Source organism: Ruditapes philippinarum, unplaced genomic scaffold, assembly GCF_026571515.1.
Source record: "Ruditapes philippinarum isolate M1 unplaced genomic scaffold, ASM2657151v2 ctg1193_1_1_1_1, whole genome shotgun sequence".
NCBI lineage: Eukaryota > Metazoa > Mollusca > Bivalvia > Venerida > Veneridae > Ruditapes > Ruditapes philippinarum.
This window is the reverse complement of record NW_026855168.1, coordinates 157016-174730: the sequence shown is the minus strand read 5'-3', so window position 1 is coordinate 174730 and position 17715 is coordinate 157016. Positions and strand designations below refer to the sequence as shown.

At 34.2% G+C, this 17715-nt stretch overlaps 1 protein-coding gene across 1 annotated transcript; it reads left to right on the top strand.

The window, feature by feature from the left end:
* Positions 1-928: 928 nt before the first annotated feature.
* On the top strand, positions 929-16870 carry LOC132742307 (ubiquitin-like FUBI-ribosomal protein eS30 fusion protein). The gene is made up of 5 exons (XM_060730673.1): positions 929-1028; positions 13237-13317; positions 14786-14924; positions 16394-16449; positions 16698-16870. Exons 1-5 carry the CDS (start codon positions 960-962, stop codon positions 16821-16823), a joined length of 471 nt encoding a protein of 156 aa, XP_060586656.1. The 5' UTR covers positions 929-959; the 3' UTR covers positions 16824-16870.
* The last annotated feature ends 845 nt before the right edge of the window (positions 16871-17715 follow it).

Below are 17715 nucleotides of genomic sequence, written 5' to 3'. Positions count from 1 at the left end.
CTGTAATTTATCGAAAATTCTAATGACAAGAATACAGTACAGTTGAGTGCTTATCATAAAATCTATGCTGAATATGCAAAATATACATCTAAAATTGAATAAGTGTACTGCAGTACTTATTTATTAACGGGTCATGTTCTTATGTGCTCGAATATTTTAGTATCTAGTCTCAATGTCAAATCTCAATTTTAGCAATACTACCTAGCTTGACATTTAATGCGGGAACTGTAATAAAATATAAAAACAAAATGTCATTCTTGTAAAAGTAACGGATTCCAAAGATTATGGAATAAAACTGAAAGAGACTGATATACACTTGAAATCACCTAAATAAGATTTAACCACTTACAAAATAACCGCGAGACCGAATTAAACTACCTGGCTAGCTTGGGTATCTCGGTCCGGCCACATTATGTAATATGAAAATAATAAGCTTTTAGCAAACGTGTCCATAATCATAATATAATTGTGTGGACCCATTATCATACATGTATAAAATTAACTTCATATACATGTATTATGATTAATATAAAATGTTCTTTAATTCTATTTTTCTAAAATAAGATTACTGGCCTACAGGTTTTGGCAGCTAACTGCTCAATATCTTATTCTCTTTTTAATTTTAAAGTAATTGTCAGTCTGAACATCATTGTATTATTTGAGTTTGTACCTTAATCAGAGGAGCTCTCTGTCTCACTTCATCATTACACTGATATAAATTGTTTAATAAGTAAGAGTGGTCACATCTTCCTGAAGCTTAATTTCTCATATATGAAACGTTTCTTCCATTTAAAATATATATAGAGATGTAAACATACTGACTTTTCAAACAGAGTAAGGATATTTTAAGCAAAAATTCAGACATAGTACGTCAGACATAACGCAAGCCTTTAATAACATAACGGACATCCGTGATAATTCAAATTCCGTTATTTGATTCTCATTACGCTTTTTATTTTATGCCTTTCACGCATGCGCAAAAATTTACTTCCTTTTCCGGGTGCTATAGAAAAATTGCACAAGCACGTGTAAGTTTTGCTATCATTTTGTCTATTATTGCATACATGTCAGGTAATATATATCATGTGACCATGTCATATTAAAGTCCAAACCCTATAGAAGACAATTCAGTTAACTGTTCGTTATTGGAGACTTGTATTTTTAGCAGAGGGTTCGTTATTTTGTGTTCATGCTGGTTTTCAGTTTTAATTTAGAATGATTTTATTATCACGTAATCAAATGCTGATTAAAGTTTAAAATTAGTCAATGTTCTCTACATGAATTGATTTGTATTTTACTATTTGTTAACTCTTTTACAGGAGACTTTGATATCTTGATTTAGGCAGGAATCTTAAAAGGTTTTGATTCACGAATTCAAAAACCTAGCTAAACGGGTCAGAATTTGCAGAGACATAGATAACAGAGATAGGCAACTTCATGGCCAGTTAAAATATCACGCGTTCCTGCTAAACTTAAAACTTGAAGCAAGTAAAACTTATTAACCCGATATCAAAATCAGGAAAATGATACATTTTCTGAAACCTTATGCATTTGTCTATGGCTGCAGGTAAAAATATTTACAGTTTCAATTTAAATAAATGATGCATCAATTTTTAACTATAACTACTTAATAATTTTTGTTACAAAACTATTCATATGACAAAAAAAACAGACTCAGTGGGTATGTTCTGCTTAGTCCAACTAATTGTACTGCGCGACGACATATTGTGCTATTTTCGTGTCTGGGCAATATCTCGCCTCTACGTACAACATAAAAAGTACCTTTTCTGTGGTGAAATTTGCGCCGGGATTTTGAGCGCAAGCTTTGGACCGTCTCAAATCGTGTTAGAATTCATATTTGAATAAATTTGTTACGATACCTTTAAAGATTATTCATTTCTACATCAATTTCATGTTTTATTTGTGAAAATATTCCTAACATAAAGATTTTGATAGAGAAGTAAACACATGAACCATCAAAATACAGACATCGCCGCTAATGTCAGGTGACAAAAACACTGTTGATTACTACACTGGTGTGTATGCGGTACTGCGTTACTGAGAAACGCCGAAACACTCTTAGTAAAATATTAAGTTTAATGTTATATTTAAGACATTTATTTATGCAAAAAAAACTATGAAAGGATGAAAATATTATTTTATTGGGGTAGATGCAAAACTTATTCGTTATTGTCAGAGCGTTCTTAGAAATATCAGAATCATCATTATCTTTTTAGAAAAGCTACTCTGTAAATGGACTCCTCACAAAATATTTTCTTGTTTATAAAAAAAAATTATTTCGTTCAGCTTTCCCAGTAAGTATAGGACATGGGACCTATTGGTAACTATAGATTTTTTCCCCACGATTATGATGAAAATAGGAATATGTTAATAGCAGAAACACAAGGTTTATATGTTTAAAGAGCAACGAACGGGTTCCTAGTGCCTTAGCGACTACGAGAGGACGCCATTCTAAGGAATTTGACAGTCTGTTATTTATATTAATTAATGTTGATTAACTATAAGATGATATTTTCAATGTTCAAAACATTTTTATCAATAATAAAACGAATAAATGTCAAACGCGGAATAAAGCGAATAAATGTCAAACGCGGTGCCTCAACATTATACATGTATGTGCGGAAACAACATTTCATGTGATTTTTAGCTCACCTGTCACAAAGTGACAGGGTGAGCTTTTGTGATCGCTTTTCGTCCGGCGTCCGTCCGTCCGTCGTCCGTCCGTCGTCCGTCCGTAAACTTTTGCTTTAAATGACATCTCCTCATAAACCACTGAGCCAATTTCATCCAAACTTCACAGGAATGTTCCTTTGGTGGTCACCTTTAAAAATTGTTCAAAGAATTTAATTCCATGCAGAACTCTGGTTGCCATGGCAACCGAAAGAAAAATCTTTAAATATCTTCTTTTAAACAACCCTAAGAGCTAGAGCTTAGATATTTGGCATGAAACATCTTCTAATGAGTGTCTACCAAGTTTGTTCAAATAAAAGCCCTGGGGTCAAAATTGGCCCCGCCCCCGGGGGGTCATTGATTTTCCCTATATGCATATAGTAAAAACTTAAAAGATCTTCTTTTAAAAGAACTGTAAGAGCTAGAGCTAAGATTTTTGGCATGGAACATCTTCTAGTGAGTGTCTACCAAGTTTGTTCAAATAAAAGCCCTGGGGTCAAAATTGGCCCCCCCCGGGGGGTCATTGATTTTCCCTATATGCATATAGTAAACACTTAAAAAATCTTCCTTTAAAGAACTGTAAGAGCTAGAGCTTAGATATTTGGCATGAAACATCTTCTAGTGAATGTCTACCAAGTTTGTTCAAATAAAAGCCCTGGGGTCAAAATTGGCCCCGCCCCAGGGGGTCATTGATTTTCCCTATATGCATAAAGTAAAAACTTAAAAAATCTTCTTTTAAAGAACCCAAAGAGCTAGAGCTTAGATATTTGGCATGAAACATCTTCTAGTGAATGTCTACCAAGTTTGTTCAAATAAAAGCCCTGGGGTCAAAATTGGCCCCGCCCTGGGGGGTAATTGATTTTCCCTATATGCATATAGTTTAAACTTAAAAAATCTTCTTTTAAAGAACCGTAAGAGCTAGAGCTTAGATATTTGGCATAAAACATCTTCTAGTAAATGTCTACCAAGTTTGTTCAAATAAAAGCCCTGGGGTCAAAATTGGCCCCGCCCCAGGGGGTCATTGATTTTCCCTATATGCATATAGTAAAAACTTAAAAAATCTTCTTTTAAAGAACTGTAAGAGCTAAAGCTTATATATTTGGCATGAAACATCTTCTAGTGAATGTCTACCAAGTTTGTTCAAATAAAAGCCCTGGGGTCAAAATTAGCCCCTCCCCAGGGGTCATTGATTTTCCTTATATGCATATAGTAAAAACTTATAAAATCTTCTTTTAAAGAACCCAAAGAGCTAGAGCTAAGATATTTAGCATGAGACATGTTCTAATGGGTGTCTACCAAGTATGTTCAAATAAAAGCCCTGGGGTCAAAACTGGCCCCGCCCCGGGGGTCATTGATTTTCCTTATATACATAGCAAAAACTTAAAAATCTTCTTTGAAAAAACCCAAATAACTAGAGTTTAGATATTAAGCATGCAACATCTTTAAGTAAATATCTACAAAGTTTGTTCAAATAAAAGCCCAGGGGTCAAAACTGGCCCTGCCCGAGGGGTGTCATTGTTTTTTACTCTATGTGTATAGTAAAAACTTAAAAAATCTTCTTTTAAAAAACCCAATGAGCTAGAACTTAGATGTTTTGCATGAAACATCTTCTTATGGGTGTCTACCAAGTCTGTTCAAATAAACAAATAAAAGCCCTTGGGTAAAAATTGGGCCGGGGGGGGGGGGGGGGGCTATATACAGGTGAGCGACCTCAGGGCCATCATGGCCCTCTTGTTTAAAAATTATTTTCTTATCCATGCGCAGGTCCATAATTCTTGCTAGTTTATTCCAAAAAGCTTTCTGAAGATGATTATAGAAAGAAAAACACAAACACACACAAGCACACACACGTAGGTATGAAATTGTTTTAAAATGACCGTGGTACAGGGAAAAATACTCGGAAATTTATTTCATGAAACAGGTGCCCGCTTCATTTTTGTGTCGCCTCTACGGAGTAGTGGCGACATATAGGGATCACTTCTCCGTCGTCTGTCTGTCCGTCTGTCTGTCCGTCCGTCCGTCACAAAACTTGTCCGGACTACTCCTTATAAACTACTGGTGCAATTTCATTCAAACTTCACAGGAATGATCAGTACCAAGTCTAGTTGTGAATATCGTCAGCATTTTCCGGTTCAATGATTTTTGTCCGAGTTATGACCCTTTAATAATTTTTATTTTCAAAGTTTATTCGGACTTCTCGTCTTATACCACTTATGCAATTTTAATGAAATTTTACAGGATTGATCTGTAGCTCATGTCCTTGCGCATATTGCACAGGTTTTTCCGGTTGAATGATTTTTGCCGAGAAAAAAAGTGATTTTTCTGTGTGTTGCCAGATTCACAAAAGCTTGTCCGGAATACTTCTCTCAAAAACTACCATTGTAATTTCATCCAAACTTTACAGGAATAATCAATATCAAGTCTAGTTGTGCATATTGTCAGCATTTTCCGGTTCAATGATTTTTATTTGAGTTAAGGCCCTTTAATAATTTTTATTTTTAAAGTTTGTCCAGACTACTTCTCTTATACCACTTATGCAATTTCAATGAAACTTTACAGGATTGATCTGTAGCTCATGTCCTTGCGCATATTGCATGGGTTTTCCGGTTGAATGATTTTTGGCCGAGTTATGGCCCTTTGATAAAAAGGTTTTTTTTCTGTGTGTTGCCAGATACGCAAAAGCTTGTCCGGACTACTCCTCATAAACTACTGGTGCAATTTTATCCAAATTTTACAGGAATGATCAGTACAAAGTGGTTAGTCTAGTTGTGCACTGTCCGTCTGTCTGTCCGTCTGTCACAAAATTTGTCCCAACATGAAATTGGCCATCATGAGGCGACACATGTGATTACTGATCGCTCTTGTTTTGGTTGTAAAGATTTATTCCATACATTTCACTTTTATGCTGTCTTAGAAATTAATTTCTTTTATAAAATACACGCATGGCGAAGTGCGATTTGAAGAATCAATGCGGTTATTTTACAATGTTACATAAACAAAACGCTGCGCCAGAGGTGTAGGGTGTGGAGCTCAAAACAATTGAAAATAAAGAAATGCATAATTTTTATTTGTCAAACCCAGCACATGCACTGATCATGTATATATATATATAAGAATACTTAATATTAGCCGTTTTGAAAAAAAAATCATATTTCAACATCTCTAATAATACACAAGATAAAAATGTTCGCCGGAAAAAATCCGCACACCTACCGTCAAAAACACCATGTATTTTATTTTTGTTTCCAAATTTTCACATAATCCTTTGGCCCACAGACACAGAAGATATAATTCTTCATGATGATGGTCAATTTTAAACTTCCACATTAATATAAACAACGCAACAGCCGAAATAAACATCGAGATTATCGCCGTTTTGCTCCATTTACAAAATCTTTCGACAAATTCAAACGTGGCACCCCAACGTTGACAAATATACATTTAGGGCCATCCTTAAAAAAATGTTTGTTTGCAGTAACGCGACCGACTCACAAAATTTGCCCCTACTCAAAATTTTTTTTCATGGTCTGGATAAAAAAAATTTTTTTTGAATCAGAAAATTATGCCTTGTGCTTTGTTTTTGTTCTTTTAAAGGTTAATGGAAGAAATAAAATGTAGGTCTTATTAAATTAGAATTCAGTTATCAATTTATTAATTGTTACCAGATTATCAAAGCATATATTGTCCAGCATTTTGAAATTCCATGTTTATTTGGGAGTACAGTTCAAAAAAAAAAAAAAATCGACCTACCTACCCACCTTGAAAATTCTGGGTCGGGTTACTGCAAACAAACATTTTTTTAAGGATGGCCTAATTTGGATTTTAAAGGCTTTTTGAGCTACACACCCAAAGTGTCTGTGATTTCTTTGATTCTTGTCCAATCATATAAGATTTAAGGGTTATGCAACACGTTTACTCATTTTAAACAATAATATGATACAGATTGCTACTGCCCCAAGTATTAAAGTTGTTGCTTTGGAAAACGAACTTTTAAAATCGGCAAGAAAACACGGCGCCTCTTCAGTTCTTTTTTCTTTTCAATAATTTTTAACATTCTAGTGAATTTAGATAGAGAACCAGAAAAAAGTTCCTAAATATTAAATGTCACAACTCAAAACTTAAAAAGTTGGTATATCTTCAGGACTTCCGTTAACGGGCGTACGGCCGTAAATTACGCCCGAAAAACGTATCTGTACGCCGAAAATTAAGATCAATGACGTACCGCTGACTTCCAAAAATTTAGGAATACGGCGAAAATCGTAAGCCGTGACGTACGCCACGACCATTTTCCGACCTTTTCTCATTTTCCTGGCGTACGATTGGATTATTTATTTAACTCCGCCCCCTCAATTGAATGGTTGACATGACAGCGATGGGTGAAATTATGCGAATGCACCTGGCGCGTGACGAATTAGCGAGTGTTGATTTATGACCTTGATAAGCGTGAAAACAAAGTGATTGGATTAATTGTTTGTTATGTACGGATAATGGATAGTTAATTGACATAAACTTTGGTAGGTATCTGTTTTTACTTTAATTAGATAAAATGATTTATTCATTATTGTGTGCATCGGTAAGTTTTGAATGTATCCGAAAGTTTGCCGAGTCGGCGAAGCGTGTTTTTGTCTTTTGATTTTTTTTCCTTTTTGAAGTTAAAGACGATTTATTTTCACACATTCTATAGATGTTGATTTGATTTTATATTTTTTTCACTCGCTAATTATGAGAAACAAAGTTACAATTAAAAATATTTTTCCCTACCCACTCTCAAAATGTCTCAACGCTCACTTCTGCAATTTGGCATCTCAAAAACGTAATTAAAAAAAATAATTTGGTCAAGAACGGTGTTCGATATTATTTTCATAAAACTTTCAATTTACAAGCCTGATTAAATTTAACCATTTTGGGTTGTTAATGTGTTATGATTCATTTGATACACTGAAATTGTGTTCGGTACAGTAGTAAATAATTTTAAACACGAGATATTTAAACAACAATTTTTATTTTACAAATAAGAAATATAACAATGCTAAAGGATGTCATGTTTTTTTTATTTCAGGAAATCTACAGAGATCCATCCTTTTAAAACACAATGAATCCAAGGACCACAAAAATGCTGTGCAGGCGGATCACATGACAGGGCCAAAAAACCCTTCTTTGTAGGGGCCGAATATAGGCTACTTCCCCAACCAAACTAACCTGTTTTTTTCCCCAGTTTGGTCCTTAAAATTCCCCAGTCTTTTGAAATTTCCCATAGAATTTAGAACAAAATTAAATGATGGTGTTGAATTAAGGATTTTGACTGCCTTATTTGTATTCCCCAGTGCTTTTTGCTTTTCTATTTTGAAGAACTTGTTAAAAGTTTGTGTTAAATATAAGACCCCTTTTCCCAAAGTATGCCAAAATCACGCATATTTTCCCCAAGAAAAAGGCTGAGGCCCCTTCCCCAAAAATGGTGTTTTGGCACTGCATGAGACAACAGCTGTATGGTACTGATCCAGAGGTAGAAAAAGAAGAACCCATCATACACATTTCAGAATCTACTTGTACCATGATTGATTAAAGAATTAAAAGTTTTCTGGAAATATTATTTTTTTTTGTTATACCAATGAGCAATTATTTGAATGTTATCACTGAAGGGTTCTACACGGTTACCACTGTCCTTAAAAAAAAACAACAATACAGTCCTTTTCAGGGTAATGTTCTTACTTCTGTTGAAAATATTTACCCAACAATCATGTAAAGATACTTTAAACTTAAAACATTAAAAGGAATGACATTTTCAGAATCTTGTGATTAAAATAATTGCTTTTACTTGTATCATCCCATACTATAAATCAAACATTGAAACATGAAAATTATACGCGTAAGAACAACTGACTTCCAGAAATTTACCTCATGACTTCCAAAATTCCTTGAAAGGAAGTCCTGACTTCCTAAAAAAAATTCCTAGTGGAAGCCCTGATCTTGCGTTAATTCCAGCTGGTTAATTCAGAGCCGGGAAAATATACCGAGGAAACTCGTGGTCGTAACACATTTAAATTCTTACCACTGTTTAAACAATTTTCATAAATGAATTATAGAAAGAAATTTAAGCATCAGATTATCGTCTTTAAAATGAATCATCAAGTATATTTATAATTATAAATTGAAAAATAAATGCATGTAATTACAATCTAAAAATAACTTTTCTTTACAATTTGGACCATGTCAGCATGGAAAATTGTTTAACTGATTCCGGATAGGAATCACGGCTCCAATTTAAATACTTTTCTTTAAATCAAATTTATCTAAAGCTTAATCTTATAAATTTTAAGTTGACACAAAGAATTTAAGTAAGGAAGAAACAGAACTGCGCAGTGTCAACATTTCCGAAGTGTATATTGGTCAGTGTACCGGTGTCTGCGTTGTGGAATAGTTGATATGTAATGTTTCAAAAATAAATATATGGTTGAATATATTTTCTATACCGGAACAAAAACTTTTCTGGAACATCGCTTAACCCTTTCCCCCATGAGCATATTGTGGAAAATGGCCGTTTTCACTGAAAAGCCTCCTGTTACAAGTTCAAACTGCTATGAAACTATGAAAAATGCTTCAATACTAATCAAACTTGGCACAAATGTTGACTGGACCATTGCCTTTGTAACGACATGCTCAGTCTTAAATTTCCTGTTACCATGGCAACGAGGGGGCATCTCAAAATTGCCAAAAATCACTATTTTGCCTGGATTTTTTCCATCAAAATTTATTTCAAAGTGCTGCAACTTCTCAAGGGATTGAGATAGAGTCAAAGGCTTTTCAGCGTTGGTTACACGTTACATTATGATCGACCTGGGGTCATTTTTAGCCTCTCACAAGTCCAAAATTTTCTTGGCGATGAGGGGGACTCAAACCCCCCCTTCAAACCCCCCTAACAGAAGGGGGCACATCCCCCTTCTGGCAACCCCCTGATGTATCTTTTGGATGGGGGGCGGCGCCGAAAAAGTGCTCAATTTTTTAAGCAACATTTCTCAAACGAAAACATGTGTTTGGGGCCCAAATAGGACATTTTTTCACTCTTTGAGGCCTAAAAAAGGGGGGGGGGTCGAAAGTGCGTTGTTTCGCGTATATATGGGGTAAAGGGTTAAACAACACCCAAATATCCAGGCCATTACAGCATGCTATGATTATAGTCTTTTATTACAAGGATAAATGGTACAAGTACACGCAGACAAACTAAAAATGGGCGCTCGGCGTAACGAGTTTTACTTTTCTAAAAACTGTTGAGGAATGAAAAATTAACGCAAGAATTTACCATTTGAATTCAAAAAATCTTTCATAGCGTAATGCATGTTTGGAAAACAAATCTTTCTAGGCAAGGAGTTGTTGATTTTAATACGTAGCAAGTTGTAACTTACATAATTATTCTAACATAGATAATACTACAGAGTGGTGACAATATAAATTTTAATGAAATAAAAGTATTTGTTTATCCTTTAATAAACATGTTTATAAAAAAGAGGTCTAAATTAAAAGTTTCTCCGCATCATTTGAAAGATTTCAATCAATTAGAAAAAATAGTTAAAGATTATTCCCTGGCGATTTATTTTAATGTAGCAATAAATATAATTAATAATAACAACATTAAAGAATAATAAGCACTGTTTAACAGTTTTTCATATTTTTTTGCCATGCAAAAAAAATGACAACATTCACGCAGGTACGTATACCTGATTCACGCACGGTACCGAACAATATCGATTTTTAGCGTACATGTTACATTACTGTAGCAACATCACAATATGGCGGCGTTGGTACAAACGAGACGGTGAAATGAAACTAACGTGGTTTACTTTCTTCTAAGTTGATAGTCTAGCACTTTTTGTGCTGTTGATTCCTTAAAATTGTATTGTTGGTTAGATTCTTAGTTTAAATTGTCTGCATTTTTACATTAACATCGAAATCCACGTTTCACCACAGGAAGGTCTCCTTTTTGTTTTGACGTTAAAGCAAGATTCTGCCCCAGAACGAAAATATCTCAGAATCAAGCTTTGGCACGTCAATATATTTTGACTATGTTCTATGTTTTTCTTAGTGAAAGACATGGAAAGTTACCAATATTTTAAAATGCACGCAATAGATAAAAGATTTGCCTTTCAAATGGTATATTGTGCGACGATGCTCCAGAGGGGCCCAGCACATTACCCGGAAGAAGAAAATAATATTAAAGGATCAAATAAACATCCATTAAGTTTTATTTGCTACAAAATGCCTAATTTTTCACTTTTTGATAGGCATTCATGAGTGATATTTTAATGGAGTATATAGGAGCTGCTTATCTCTGTTATCTATGTCTCTGGATTTTGTTAAAATCTTGGGGATTTGGCCTTGTAGTCGGTAAAACATAGTTAAAATGACCCTCAGTTTTTCATGGCTAGTGAAAACCCTGTATAATGAAAAAAATACTGTATACCATCAAGTCTCAATAAAGTTAAGATTGCAGTCACATTATTACAAAGCAATAACTAAACAATAAAAAATACCTTCGAAATATTTGCTTCAATGTATCTAGTTCATTGATCCGTGATACTTGAAGTATGTATTTTAACAGGTCTAGTATATCGCCAGGTTAGTGCATGATGCACCAGTATCTGTATGATACACTAATTGGTGTATTTTATGATGCACCAATTGGTGTACCAGACTATTATGTAAATCTTTGAAGACCCATTATTTTGTAAATATAGCATTGTGAATTGTGGCACCTGCACTTACTATAGATAATATTCATAGAAATATCCTGAAACTAAAGTAGTGTTCGAAATTAGCAGTAGTCCAATAGCCCCTGACTACTAAATTTCTCCTCGGTCGGACTACCAACTTTTCACAGTAACAAGCCCGACCAGGCTACTGTATTTTCAGAGGCAATATAAACAACTGATTAAAACAAATGAATCATGCCAGTGAAATGTCTTTTGTGCTAGTGAATATTCCAATCTGGTAGCCTAGTGGATTCAAATCCTAATTTCTTACACTGCTAAAGATATTGATGTAAACACTAGAAAATCCGCATGATACATTAATTGGTAGATCCCAAAATTGGAACTGGGGCCATCCGTAAAAAAATGTTTGTTTGCAGTAACCCGACCCAGAATTTTCAAGGTGGGTAGGTAGGTCGATTTTTTTTTTATTGAACTCTACTCCAAAATAAACATGGAATTTCAAAATGCTGGACAATATATGCTTTGATAATCTGGTAACAATTAATAAATTGATAACTGAATTCTAATTTAATAAGACCTACATTTTATTTCTTCTATTAACCTTTAAAAGAACGAAAACAAAACACAAGGCATAATTTTCTGATTCAAAAAAAAAATTTTTTTTTATCCAGACCATGAAAAAAAATTTGAGTAGGGGCAAATTTTGTGAGTCGGTCACGTTACTGCAAACGAACAATTTTTTAAGGATGGCCTGGTTATTTTTTTTACTTTCAAGGCAAGAGACAATTTTACTTTTAAAACTAAGTATACCTGATAAGAATAATAAGTAGATATGAAATATGGAAATGAATTTATGTCTGAAAGGTACAATTGTTCGGTGGATAAAGACATTGAAATCTCCTGAAGTTCATTTAGATCAGAAGTTGTGTTTATTCTTTTTCAATAAAACACTATTACCAATCTTATGAGCAGGTACCAAAACATGATCATGAATAAACAACAAATAATTTACAGAAACACATTTATTTTTTGGTGCAGACTTCCCGAAAGTTAAAAAAAAGAGTGTCAGACATTCAGTCTGACAAACCATGAAAATCTGTCGGACCGAAACGAAATCTGTCAGACCGAATAAAATTAATAAAAATCAACAGAAAACTTGTGTTTGTATTTCCAAGAAACTTTTCGGTTTAAATTTTTTCGCCGTAAAAATCGGCACAGTCCGTACAGCACATTTTCATCTCCTCCCTGTTATACACCAACGACTCACGTTCCTGCTTCCATTTGTCATTAAATTTTGTCTCAGGTCTATTCTTTTCATCCTTTTACTGCTGTTCTGCACCCTCCTTTGATGTTGATGATCGTTTTCTCCCACGTTTGGCACCTATAGCGACGCCATTTTGTATACATGCGACTTGGATAAAAGCTGGACCTAACGGACCGATCCGGAATAAAAAATCATCGGACCTAATCAAAATTTATCAGGCATGTCCGTCGGACCAACGTATTTCAGGAAGTCTGTTGGTGTATGATTAAATACACCAATTTGTGTATTATATACCAATTTGTGCATCATGCACATATCTTGCGATATACTAGACCTGTTTAACATCAGTTTCTACTTTAAGATTCTTGTTTATCAGCTCGCTTGTCTTCATTGTATTTTAAATGAAGATACTACATCAATTTTAAACCACTATTACAAAACACAATTATGGGGCCTGTTAGTCTTGAAGTGGATTTGTTTTTGGGCCAAAATGCTGTGTTTGCCTCTTGCAGACTACTGTCGCTAAAATTTCTCCACACAATGCAAATAAAACTTTTTGTTATTTCTTTCTTGCAGAAGACAATGCAGTTGTTCATTCGTGGTACACAGACCCATGTGGTCCAAGTGAATGGAGCAGAAACAGTTGAAGATGTTAAGGTTTGTGTATTTCCCCTACCAAACAATTTTTTTATTCCTGTTTATTAACAATAAGACACTAAACTTGAATGACTCTGGGAGAATTTTTACTAGATTTATGTGAAGGTGACCTATCTGGGGGGAAAATGCAGTTTTCACTCTTACAGAGGAAATATTTATTTGCATATTTTCATTTAAGATCTACTGGCATGCGAGCAGTTCCCGTACAGAAGCAGTACCCGTATTTTTCATATAAACGCTTGATTTTTACTTGCATTCTTCAAAAATTCATTTCAAATCAAGCAGATACATAAACGAGACATAATCTAAGTGTCAGTTCGGCAGAACGTATAAAAAGTCTCATTTTAAATCACTTTCACCTGTGCGTTGTCAAAACGTGACCTTGTTTTCTCTGGGGGATTCCGTCCTTGCGCACATGCGCAAAAATACTTACACATGAGGCTTGTTAAAGGGTTTTCCACTCATACCACCTGTTTACAAATAAGTAGGCAATGTGATAAAAACTTGTTTAATTATCAGAATTTTGACCAATATTACTATATACAATAATTTTATGGCTTTGATGCTTACAAGCATGCTATTGCATGTGAATGCGTTGGGGTAACGGTACCGGGTAATAGATACCCGCGTTTAGTCTACGCTCTATTTCCTGAATTACATCTATTTATCTCTTAGATAATGGTCTGTTCAACAATTGTAAATGAAAAATAGGTCCGATAAAATAAAATTGTATAATTATAATGCCCCATTATGGGTTAAATTTTATGTACGGGAACTACTTCTCTTCATACAAAATAATGGATAATTTCGGTACCCCATATGAGGCCTCATAAGTAAGGGTTATTCTGTGTTTAGAACATGAAGGATTTTCCATGATTTGTGTGACGAGCCGAATATTGATGTGTAACATTCAAACTTTGGTGAGTGAGCGTAATAAAAAATAATGTTTAAGTAACTATGATTTTTGTACGGGAACTGCTCGCATGCCAGTACAGTCTACTATTTTAAATAACTGGTCAAAGGTACGTTTTTACGAAAATCAAGCCCTTGTATATTTTTACTTGTATACAAAAAAAGTCATGAATGCTTTTATAATACTTATTATTTTGCATTTTAAAGGGGAATTTTCGACATTTTTTAATTTTTTTTTGGGGGGGGGGGGGGGTTCTGCCTGGATAAGTAGCTGGATACATGCTTAAATAGGCCCTGTCTGTGACTGTTTTGGTGTCATTGGTTTTTATAATTATATAAAAATCAGTACCTAGTAACTGCCCTGATCCCCATTTCTGCTATAACTATTACTGGTATATATTCACATGCTAAATTTAAATTATGTACACAAGCTTTACATCTGTTTAATTAGATCTAACAGCAAATCAAATTTACTTTGGGGTCTGAAAGTAGTTTTGTTAGATGCTTCATGCATCAATTTATATATATATATTTTTTTTTTATATTTTTTTGTTAGGCTCTCATAGCTGACAAGGAAGGTTACTCTGTTGAGGACCAGGTTATCTTGTATGGAGGCAAGCCCTTGGACTCTGGCCTTCTGGCCAATCTTTGTGAAGATTTGACCACTCTTGAGGTCAACATTAAAATGCTCGGAGGTAAGAAAAGTTTTATAATAATCTATTTGATGTATTTTCAGGGCCAAAAAACTCTTCTTTGTAGAGGCCAAATATAGGCTGCTTCCCCATCCAAACTAGCCTCTTTTTCCCCCAATTTGGTCCTCAAAATTCTTTTAAAATTTCCCATAGAATTTAGAACAAAATTAAATGATGTTGAATTAAGGTCTTTTACTGTCTAATTAGTATTTCCCAGTGCTTTTGAAGAAGTTAAAAGTTTGTGTTAAATTTGAGAACCCTTTCCCAAAGTTTGCAAAAATGATGCATATTTTCCCCAAGAAAAAGGCTGAGGCCCCTTCCCAAAAAATGGTGTTTGGCCCTGATTTTATTCAATTTTAAGATTTCTTCTCCATTAATTTTATAGTTTAATGTTCAGTAATGCACCAGTCAAATGTAACTAAGGCAAACTAGGAGAATGGTTAAGGTTGGGCTTTGGATTTTCTAACTCCTGGTAAAGGTCTCGTCATAGGAGAAAGTCGGAAAGTAAAATTCACTATAATTGTCCAAAAATCTTAATGAAAACGGGATTAACGTTGTGAATAATGGCTGTTTAAAGTAATTTTGCAGTTTAATTCTTCATTTGTGTTCGTTCAAATTAATGTGATTGTGAAATATATGAATGGTGGTTCATGAAATGTTTCATATTAGTTGCATATATTTAATAAATTTTCTATTGGGAAATTAAAAGAGCTGATTACTCAGTTTTCCTACAGTTAAAGGGACTTCTTTGAGGTTATTTTGACATGATGGTGGTGGAAATAATTTTAAAGGTTAATGTTTGTTCCATTTGATGTAGGTCTAGACCAGTAACTTGTTTGCAAAGTTTCAAATAAATCGCTCGCTACATTTTTCCAAAATAATTATTTCAATTGTGAAAAATTACTCAAAACTGAACTTAAATCGAGCGAAGTATAGCACAAAAATAAGGTTTTTAATTTAGTACATATCTTAATTACCTGTTTTATATCATTCTGTTTCTAAGTGACCTATCTAAACTTTGTAAGACAATCAAATCTTATGTACCTCAATGGAGATCCTTTAAGTATGTGTCATAATTTGATTTTTAATCAAATTTAAAAAGGCTTGTATACAATAGGTGATCTATGATGTAAAGCTTGAGACCATCAAGAAAATCCCATTATTACTGATATGTTTTTTCATTTGTATGGAATTAGAAACATCTGGTTATTGTGCAAATATTCTTTAGTACATGTACTTTGTTACTGTTAAATTTTGTGTAGAAGAATTTGCTTGAACATTAAATATAAAGTGTTTGTCCTGTGGCAAATTCATATAATGTACTTATTGTCTTATATTTTAAGAATTTTGTCTGTAAAGGTCATCAGTTATGTAAGTATAGTAAGCTGTTAGGTATTTAAGGAGTGCAGTGCTTTAAAGGTAATTAAATATTGTATGAGAAATTATTTTGATTACTTGTATTTTGTTTCTAGGTAAGGTGCACGGATCCCTGGCTCGTGCTGGTAAAGTAAAGGGACAGACACCAAAGGTAATAATTTCTATTTGTAGAAACCTTTTCATTCTTGATGCAAGAAAATGTCTCACGTCAATATATGACCTATACTGTGTCGGTTTGACGTAAAACCCAATGAAACAAACAAAACCCTTGATGATATTAGAATATTTAACTTGATTGAACACAAAGGCTGGTGTTTATTTGTCTCATAGAATGAAGAAACAATAAAATTGTTGTTACATGTTAAAATATATTAACATTGTTGTCCATTGTTTTTTCAGGTTGATAAGCAAGAGAAGAAGAAAAAGAAGACTGGGCGAGCTAAGAGACGTATGCAGTACAACAGACGTTATGTCAATGTAGTACAAGGCTTTGGCAGAAGGAAGGGACCTAATGCTAACTCATAAATTACAAACTTGTACATAACATTAAATAAAATAAATGTGAAACAAGAGCAGTGTCTGTGCTGGATCATTTACTTCTTTAGGTTAAAAATGGTGTTTAATCATTCTTCAACTACTTGCCCATGTACCGCCTGCATGGTTGAGGGGTTTAGAGTCGATGACTTCTAATCCAGTTACCTATCTGGCGTGGGTTCGATTCCCTGGAGATGCTTTGGTAGTTTAGCGCTGAGGAAGGTAGCCTAGTACTGGTGTAACTCTCCAGGAACCATGGTTAGGAAACTACCCGCCTATATATGACTGAAATACTGTTGGAAAAAGGCGTACAATGAAACAAAACTTGCCCATGTTGGAATGAGCTTAAGTCTTTGGTTTCATTTCTAGCAAAAAATCTAGTTATACGCCCACAAACGAAGTTAACGGGTGGTATTTAGGAGTCGGCTTGTCGGTCAGTCCACACCATGGTTTCCTGAGGATAAATAGAGTTTGGAATGGGGTATTGTAATCAAACTTGGTATATAGCAATCTTATGTGAAGACTCCGGTTGGTATTGCATTTAGACCTCCTAGGGTCAAAGTCACCAATACTAAAAAAAGAAAAATTAGGAAATGTGATATTGTATAGCAAGCTTATTTGGAGACCACAGTTGGGACTACAATAAATTGAAATATTTCTTTGTACACACTTGATACATATTTTTCAAAAGGTCAAAGTTGCTGGTTGGGGTATTAATCACCTTCAGTGATAGGTCTAGCTTTTTTTGGTGACAAAAGCTTTAGCAATAGTAATTTTTGCTAAAAGGCTGTTACATGTATTTGGAATCTTACCAGATATATGATTGAAATTTGTCCCGTGTGGCTAAAGGATTGCCCAGATTTCATGCTAATTTTCATGAAAA

Coding starts and splice junctions, on each gene's coding strand:
- LOC132742307 (XM_060730673.1), top strand. CDS start 960: ATGCCTTTCACGCATGCGCAAAAATTTACTTCCTTTTCCGGGTGCTAT. Junction 13,318..14,785: donor AAACAGTTGAAGATGTTAAG/GTTTGTGTATTT, acceptor TTTTTTTGTTAG/GCTCTCATAGCTGACAAGGA. Junction 14,925..16,393: donor CAACATTAAAATGCTCGGAG/GTAAGAAAAGTT, acceptor TTTTGTTTCTAG/GTAAGGTGCACGGATCCCTG.